Source organism: Echinops telfairi, unplaced genomic scaffold, assembly GCF_000313985.2.
Source record: "Echinops telfairi isolate 266 unplaced genomic scaffold, ASM31398v2 ScPeMD7_2565;HRSCAF=3150, whole genome shotgun sequence".
NCBI lineage: Eukaryota > Metazoa > Chordata > Mammalia > Afrosoricida > Tenrecidae > Echinops > Echinops telfairi.
The window spans coordinates 12263883-12273379 of NW_022106463.1; the positions used below are offsets into that span (position 1 = coordinate 12263883).

A 9497-nucleotide genomic window follows, 5' to 3' on the forward strand; every position below is an offset into this window, starting at 1 on the left:
TTTCTTTTATTTGGCCTGCCGGCCCAACATCCTTTCTATTTCCTTATTCCTGAGACTACGGCTCAGCTTGACTTCTAATTGAAGACCCCAGAGTGCAGCAGTAGAATTCCTCATCATGGGATGATGCTGTCTGATTGCACGTTATCTGGCGTTTTCCCTGGGACACAGTGCGCGGTCATGTCACGAGTGCTCTGTCCGTGTAGCCAAGTGTCTCTGATAAAGGCGCAGTTTGCGGTCACTGAGCGTTGGCTAGTGGAGCACCCAGTCCATTCTCAGGGTTAGGGTGCCATGTGACCCCAGAACTCCTCCTGAGGGTCTCTGGCTGCCCCCTGTGTGCCCCCGTGGGCAGGTCTTGGGCTCCAACTGCCTAGGGATCCTGTAGCAGCCAGTCAGTCGTTCAACCAGGGCCCCTAGTTGGCCTGCTTGTTCCGAATGTAGACTCACTGGGCCCTCAGTGTGGGTATGTTTCCATGAATTGTAGACATTTTTCAGCGAGGATTGTTTTGATTTAGTGTTTGCAACTTATGTTTGTGTGCTTCCATGGACATGACTACACTAGCCTCATCCTTAATTTTTCATTAGCTCAGGTGTGGGTAATTCCATCTCCTGGCATCCCCATTTGTGAAATTAGACTGTGCCTTAGGGTTTTTCTTGCATTAATACTGGGGTTCACCTGAAAAATTAAACAAACCCAGAAAAATATAGTAAGCGACGTACAGCAGCTTAATCTGTGCCATTTTGAGCAAGAAACTAGTGTGTAAATACTAACATCCACTAACCCACTCTGATAGAAACAACTTCATCAGTGCATACAGTGGTGAGAGGAAAGTTAACGCTTAGAGGACAATGGCAGTAACAAATGCAGGATGAATGTTTGAAACAGAACACCAGTCTCTTTAAAGCACAGCAAGCACAATAATTTCAGGAAGTCATTATCAGTGGCTCTGCAGTCGGGATGTTGTTTGGTGCCATGGGATCAGTTCCTGTCATAGCAACTGAGTTTCAGTTTCTGACAGGCCCTCTTGCTGTGGCTCCTTATTTACATGGCTCTGCCCTTCATACACCTGTGCCTGTGTTTCCATTTTGAAGGTTATTTCATATTAGCATATGATAAAACCCTGTCTATTAAAGAGACCCAAGATTCCATCAAGTATTATGGCTAATAAATGAACTCAGCAAAATTTTAGAAGGTGGTATTAACGTGTTAAAATCTGCTACAGATTTATACGCCAACAAAGAGCTTTAAAGGGTCTTGAGGAAACCTTTCCATTTAGAATAGTGTCTAAAACGACACCTCGGAGTAAATTTAAACACCAGGGCAAAAACTTATGCATGGAAAACTATGGCACTTTAAGAAAGAAATAAAGACCAAACTAGATGAAAGTAAGATGAAAGGCCTGGAGATTCCTTTCAAAATGCCCCAGCTACAGAGAGCTATACCGAGTGATGTTCTACTTTGAGACAGAACTACAAATCAGAGACTTTATCCAGAAATCATATACATAGATCATGGAGATATTTGGGAAGCATATGTAAAATGAGGGTTTCAAATTCAGAATATGTAAATTCCTACACCTCAGAACCAACAAACAATGAAGGAACCCATGCACAAAAAAAGGAACGTGTATGAATGTTTTCTGCATAGAAGACACACAACCAGTGTGAGGTAAATATATGCACGCTCATCATTGCTGCGGAGTCAATAAGCACAGGAGAAGATGGCCAGAGTCTGTAGTGATCAGGAAAATACAAGTCAAACCCAAAATGAGATACTGCTGGAGGCCCACTGGGATGGCTGTCATCAAAGTTAACAATTTCTGTGTCAAACATTTGTGGAGTCCCAGAAATTGAGGTGGGGTTGAGGGTTCAGTGGTAGAATCCTCAGCCTCCATGTGCAGCATCTGGTTTTGATACCCCGCCACCACACCTCAGAGGTAGGTCAGTGGAGGCTTGCATGATCCAGTTCCTCACATCTTCTCTCAAACCTCTCTTGGCTCAATACAAGCACACGCAGCCAGCCCTTCTTGGGGATTCTATGGAAAAGTGATTGTGTGTCAGTGGTAACTCACATTAACAACATGTCTACAAGAGTATGTAGTGTTAGTGTTATTTTCACAGTATGGTAGGAGGCAAGAGAAACATGCATCAGTTTGGATTGAGCCACGTATAGAAACTCAAACCTGTTTCCATGGAGTCCACTCTGACCTATAGTGACCCTCTGAGACCAAGTCAACAGACTCCTGCCGCACAGCGTTTCCAGGGATGTGCGTCCTCATGGAAGCCGACTGCAACCCCTTTCTCCAGTGGGGCAGCTGGTGGGTTCCATTGGTTGACCTGTGGGTTAATAGAGAGACCTTTGAGACATGATGCCACCCAGGCTCCCTGTCAGGTGTGTAGACAGGTCTACCCTGGGAGGAAGCTCTGCCCAGGGCAACAGCTGAAGCCCAAGAATCTGACAGCCCCTCCTTACTCAACACTGTCACCTTCCATTTCAGGTCCCCGGCTTGGTGAACAGAGAGCCAGTCAAGTCTAGACAGTTGGAGACCAAGGACGGCCGTTTTGTACTTTCATGAAATTCCAAGCAAGGGTTTGTACTGTTCTGCCTGCCTGTGGACCAGACATCATTCACCTGCTTCCAGACTGCCCAGTGGCTCTGCCTGCACTAGCAGCCCTCTTCCTAGAGAGTCTCCTTGTGCTTAGAGAGCACATTCACGTGCACCTCCAGAAGCTGTAGCCAGGAAATGGTGAGTGCTACAGAGTCCTGGGGCTGTGTAACTGGAAGGGGTGAGCTGGATGGAATTGTTGGGGGCTGTGCACTCTGGGCCCTGGGATTCTTCTATCAGGTTTAAGAGCTGTTAGAAAGGCCAAGGGTCTGAACCCCATGAGGTGTCTTGAGACCTTGCTCCCCTGTTTCTGGATATTTTCTGTGTACATATATGATTTTTCAAGTCTTGTATACCTGAACTCATGTTCCACATGTGTCACTGGGAGCTGATGCAGGCCCCATCTTGGCCTCTATTCTCTCTATTGACTGACAGAACCCGTCGTATCAGGGTCTGAAGATGGATTTGCCCCAATTGCGGAGGCTGAGTCCAAGCCCCTGCAGAGCCATTCTTGCCCCATCCACAGTTCCACTGTTAATAGGGTCCAGGGGCAGGGCTTGATCCTCATAAATTCTCCAATGTAATCATTTGTAGCGGGCTGGGAGCCCTGTTGGGGCACGTGGGAGTTCTTCAGATCCATCTGTTTGGGGGGATGCTTTTCCCTGGAGGCTTTCAGGTGTGTGAGAAGTTTGTTGTTGCCATCTAAGGATTAGTCCTCCCACCATTTCTGCCTCAAGCTGGTAGTTAATCTACTTTCCAGCTGCTCTGCACAGTAAAGAATAGGATCATTTTAAAAGCGATCATTTCTTCATGATCAGCTCAACATGCAAGATGATGTATTTTCCTTTTGGGTTACAGTTTTCGTTGCAAGAAAATTTCTAGATTACCTTGCATTTCTACTGAGAAATGGTCTGTTTAATGGGTGCAAATTCAAAAACTTGGATTCCTCTTTGACCTGACCAAAGAGGAAAATGTAATGGTAAATCGTGTTATTCATCTTCCTCTATTATAGTAAATATAGCTTCGTATACACACTTTCTTTTTAATGAACAAAATGTTCTGGGGTTTTGAAACCTATATGATGTTGTTTAGGGGCCATCAAGTTGGTCCATACAGTAGTGACCCCTTGTATAAACAGAAGGAGACATTGGCTGGCCCCTGCCGTCTGCACAATGTTTTCACGTTTGAGCCCATTGTTGCAGCCACTGTGTCAGTCCATCTTGTTGAGAGCATTTCTTTCTTTCTTTTTGTAGCCCGTCTACCAAGCATGATGTCCTTATCCAGGGACCAGTCTCTCCTGACAGCATGTCCAAAGTAAGTAAGACGAAGTCTGTTCATCCTTGACTGTAAGGAGCATTCTGGTTGTACTTATTCCAAGACATATTGTTTGTTCTTTTGCCAATCCATATTACTTTCAGTAATCATTGCCAATAATTCAAATGCATCGTGCTTCTTCCATCTTATCCAGTGCCCACCTTGGACATGCATATGGGGCAGGCCATTCAAAATACCTTGGTTTGGGTCAGTTACACCTAATTCCTCAAAGTAATCTTGACTTGTGTTTCATTGGCTCTGTAAAGGCATTTGACTGTGTGGCCCTTAATCACCTGTGAATAACCTTGAGCAGTATGGAATTCTGGAATATTTCCTATGCTCATGAGGAACTTGAACTTGGATCTAGAGCCAGTTGGACAAACAGAACAAGGGAATACTGAATGGATTAAAATTAGGAAAGGTGTGTGTCAGGATTATTTCCTCTCACCATACTTGTTCAATTGGTATGCTGAGCAAATCCTCAAGGAAGCTGGATTATATGAAGAAAAATGTGGCATTAGAATTGGAGGAAAGCTTCTTAACAACATGTGATATGCAGATCACACGAAAAGGCTCCCAACTGGACTAGTAGGTAATGTCATGATCAATGGAGAAAAGGTTTAAGTTGTCAAGGATGTTTGTCTTGGTTGCATCTACAATCAGTGCTCAGGGAAGCAACAGCCAAGAGATCAAAAGCCAGTTTGCATTAGACACATTTGTTGCACAAGATCTCTTTACAGCAGTAGTTCTCAACTTTTGGGTCTCAACCGCTTTGGAGGTCGAAGGACCCTTTCACAGGAGTTTGCAGATTCATAACAGTAGCAAAAGTGTAATTATGAAGTAGAAACGAAAATAATTTTATGATTGGGGGGTTACCACAACATGAGGAATTGTATTAAAGGGTCTCGGCATTAGGAAGGTTGAGAACCACTGCTTTAGAGTATTGGAGAGCAAGGATGTTCCTTTGAGGACTAAGGTCCTTAGACCCAAACCATGGTATTTCCCGTTGCGTCCTATGTATGTGAAAGTTGGACATTGAATAAGGAAGACTGTAGAAGAATTGATGCGTTTGGGTTGTGGTGCTGGAGAAGAATAGTGAAAGTACTATGGACTGCTAAAAGGCAAAGTGATCTGTATCGGAAGGAGTAAGGCCAGAGTGCTCCTTAGCAGCAAGGATGGCAAGACTTTGTCTTACAGACTTTGGGCATGCTGTTAGGAGAGGCAGTCCCTGAAGAAGGACATCGGGTTCGGTAAAGTGGAGGTTCCGTGTAAAAGAGGAAGGTCCTCAACGAGATGGGTTGACACAGAGGCTGCATCCGTGGGCTCAGTCATAGGAACAGCTGTGAGGCTGTCACATGTTTTGTGCATAGGTCACTGTGGGTCTGAGCTGACTTGATGGCACCTAGCAACAGCAACTTATCATAAGCAGTGCACCTACTGTCCGTGTCTGGCTTAAATAACAGGAATCTGGATTTCTGATGATACGTAGGCATTGTCAGCTTTCATGACCTCCCAGTGTGTTCAAATCTGATCTCTTCTACTTCCTGCCTGAAGATTATTAACATGTGCATTTGATGAGTTTACTTTTGCTGGGATTCTGATTGTTATTATTGACCCTGAAGTGCTGTTTTATTTTCATAAGAAAGTACTATGTTGTCATCTCTCTGTAATTGTGTTTGTGTATGCGAGTGAATATTTCTATAGCAGTTTTATTTCCCATTCAACAGTTTCTACATAAATTCTTCTATGACATTGGTTACAGTCTTCACAATTCATGAACAGGCTCAATATTTTGCTCTTGTTCACTTTCCTTGAATCTCATTTTCTGGTATTTTACAACTTCATCTTTATATAAAATTATTGTGGTCCTTTGGTCTCATAAGGTCCTTTGGTTGATATATTTTTTTGTTAACCAGTCTATTTCAGCCAAGATTAAAGGTGACCACAGGGGCTGCTCATTGCAATTCAAATTGTAGAGAGCACCTCGTGGCAGTAATCAATTGAGTCCTTCATTCCCACCTCGTCCAGTAGAGCTGTTTTTTTTGTTTATTTTGTGTCATGTGATTTTGAGATTCTGGTCCATATTTTGCTCCCATTCCATCAAGACCCGTCCATTATAGTTTTAATCAGAATGGTAACCAGCACCATCTCCTCTACTTCTTTAGGTCTCAGGGTAGGTGAAACTGCGGTTCTTGTAGACAATTAGTACAGTAGACTATAGTCTCTTTTGAGTTTTTGGCTGTTTTTTTTTTTTAAGATCCAGGCACTGACTCCGCAAACTAGGATGCAGAACATACAGTTGTAGAGCTGTCTGATACAGCTGACTGAGATGTCCCACGAGTCTATGGTCCTGACCTACAAACCCAGGAAGTCAATCTTAAGAGCTGTTTCGTTGTGTCTAGGAAGTGGGCAGCACCCTAGCACCCAATCTTAATCCATCAGCTTTATGCTGATTAGTTTACCTCTTTGTAAACTTAATTGTTATTTGTGTCTGGCTTAGTCAGTTATGTGTTTTCTTCAGGATGCTTTTGAGTTTGATATGTGCTGGTGACCGTGGCTCTGGTCTACCCCTGTTGCCACGTATGTGTGCCCCTGTTGTATGAATGTAGCTATCTATTGCAGATCTGCTTACACGTTTAGGTGACTCAAGTGTAACTTTTTCTCTAGGGAATATCACTGCTCTGTCTCTTTCCATTCTCTTCAAAATCTCCAAACTCTTTCTTTTTTTTTTTCTTTATGAAAGGCGGTCTCTGTTTATTTAGTCACATCAGTTGCCTGATTCAGTGTGACTTAAGTCAATAAAGAAACCATTTCACCGTCACTCTATTTTGAGTCCCGGGTTTGGGGCCCAGAGGGTCAGGAGTGTTTCCTGGGACCCTGTGTTATCTGGGTAGACTACAAAAACAAATCCAGGGAGACACGTGTATAAGAGACCACTTTATACCAAAGAGGAATTGTACATTAAGAATACATCCCCGTCCAGTCCAGGTCAAGTCCATACCAATCTATAAAGTCTTCTTCAGATTCACGAAACACATGCAATGATGCCGAATGCAGGAAGATCATAGGCCAGTGGTTGGAAAGTCTTGTGGATCCAGTGGTAGTAGAGGCATCTCAGCACTGGCAGGTGTCTCCACGTGACTCCTTCAGCTCCAGCACTCTAGTGTAGCTCCATGTGTCTTGTCAGCAAGCATGCCTCATAGGGAGTGAATCAGTGTCTTGTCTCTAGTAAGCTTTTTATCTCCTTATGGCCTCCTAGTGAGGTCATCAAGCTGTGAGCTGATTGACAGGCTAAATTCCACCCCTTCATTCTTAAGTCTCAAATTGACAACAGACTGTAGCTACCACAGACCCTTTCCCAGATGGACAAGACCGAGTAAGGTTGACCAGGTAGGTCCCCACCGCAAGCTCACTGATGTTGCTATTGAGCGTAGTCTCAAAGTCATCAGAGACAATTTGGGTACTTGGTTAAGCAGGCTCTTCAAGTATTGTCAGCAGACACCTTTCCAGATACCACATCGTCTGCACACTGCAACACTGTACTTAGAGCATCCTGGATGCGGGCTGATGTAGTCCGACGTGCTGCTAGTCACTGCAGAACCCATTCACCCAGTTGGGGCTAAAACAGCTCTTCATAATCAGGTCACTCTGATACATTTGGTGTCATAACATGCATATCTCAAGGTCAGAGCCATAAACCACCTCCATGCCCACCTGGAGTGCTGACAGAGGCTTGGATGCGCATGCGGCCATTCTGGAGGCTGGTCTCCACAGTGAGGTGAATGAGGCTGAGTGTCTCTGGGCTGTAGTACTCATGGATCAGCACAGAGTACTTGGTGATATCGTGGCCTGTGGTGTACCAACCCAGGATGAACTCATTCAGAGAGATTCTCATGTAATCCTTACATGTTCCTTGAAAATTCCACGTCAACAGACACTTCCTGTTCAGATTCATTGTGAGCCACTGAAAAGCATTGCTACTGTCCACTGAGGGCTCGTGGACACTGCCCAGCAGGGTCACCATAACGGACAGCACCCTTAAATGACCAGGTGCAGCAGTAAAGGACCCTGGGAGCGGAGGCCAAGGTGGCCGAGGTGCCAGCATGTGCACTGGGGCTTGCACTGAGCCTGAGTTCTGCCATCGCCAATACTGCTCTCCTGTCAGGTGCTGACTCAGGAGCTCAGTCTGAGCTGGATCTGGAACCGTGACCAGGGCTGGGACAGGATCTGGAGCCACTGGCACCCCCACCAGTGCTGTGACGAGTGTAGTGTGAGGAGGAGCACTGGCTGGTAGAATCAGTGTAGCCATCTTGTCCAAAGAGGAGCCAAAACCGCTTTCTTATAATCCATCGCTAATGAGGGGAAATTGCTGATTTGTGGCTAAGTTAAAATTTACTGAACAAGGCAATGTATTTTACAGGATTTTCTCCAGAAAATATGCATAGATATATTTGTTCCACTTGCTAAGGTAATGAGGCAGTTTTTGATCTCGTAACAAAGTGTGTATGAGCTTGTAACTCATGCATTGGGGAGTCTGATGAACAGGAAGAGGAGGGCCACAGGCTGGTGGGTGCAGTCGGGGACCCAGACCTTCCTTCCTGTAGAATCTGGGAGACCAGTAGTCAGGGATACACTTTTGTTCTTGTTTGATTTCATCCTAAAAGTCCCTTAAGCTGCTCCACGACTGGAAGGCTGTGCTTGTTTCCCATGTTAATTGATCCTCCGTGACATCTTAGGGTGGATTGATAACTTTGGAGATTTTTGCCCTAGTGTGTATGGATCTCCTCATTCATTCTTGTTGCTGTTTGAAAGGTGGTGTTGAAATTTAACATAGTTGAATTTGTCAAATTTCCATGGTGTTAATCTTCTTTCTTTTATTGGGGCTCTTACAGTTCTTATAGCAATCCATACACAAATTATATTAACCATATTTGTATATTTGTTTCTACCATTATTTTATAAACACTTACTTTCTATTTGAGCTCTTATTATCAACTCCTCTTTTTCTCCCCTCCCCTCCCCCCTTTGTGGCCTCTTGATGAATAATAATAATAGTTTTATTTTTTTAATTATTATTTTCATATCCTAACAGTGACCACTGTATCCCATCCCCCACAGTTTCTGTTGTTCATCCCCCTAGGGGGCTGTGGTGTGGTTGTGTGTACTTATTTGTTATCAGTTCCCCATTCCGCCCTTTTTTTCCTCCCACCTTCTCCCTACTGTTTTGGTATCACTACTCCCATTTATGTTCCTGAGGGGCTTATCTGACCTGATTCCACGTGTTGTGAGTTCTTGTCTGTACCAGTGTACATGTTGATACACCCCGAAGTGAAAGGCAGGAGTGGGGTCATGAGAGTGGGGGGTGAGGAAGCCTCAAGGAACCAGGGGAATATTGTGTGTTTCATCGGTGCTATACTGCGCCCTGGTTGACTCATCCCTTCCTTGTGAACGTTCTGTGAGGGGATGTATTTCTGCCTACAGATGGGTTTTGGGTCTGTTCTCTGATTCCCCGTGTTCTCAGCAGTATGTATTTTTGTTTGTTTGTCTTGGGTCTTCTGATACCTATTACCTGATGCTGTC

General features: G+C 44.5%; 2 protein-coding genes across 2 annotated transcripts in view; both read left to right on the plus strand.

Moving 5' to 3' along the window:
• Positions 1-9497, plus strand: part of LOC123522138 (zinc finger protein 564-like) — a 131917-nt gene that overhangs the window by 115522 nt on the left and 6898 nt on the right. The window contains exon 6 of the mRNA XM_045294004.1: positions 3894-3917. Within this exon, the coding sequence (XP_045149939.1) occupies positions 3894-3917 (24 nt within the window). The remainder of the gene's footprint in view (positions 1-3893; positions 3918-9497) is intronic.
• The window catches only part of LOC123522126 (zinc finger protein 239-like), a 56137-nt gene continuing 47859 nt past the window's right edge, over positions 1220-9497 (plus strand). The window contains exons 1-2 of the mRNA XM_045293978.1: positions 1220-2315; positions 2496-2744. The gene's annotated coding sequence lies outside the window, so the exon portion shown is untranslated. The remainder of the gene's footprint in view (positions 2316-2495; positions 2745-9497) is intronic.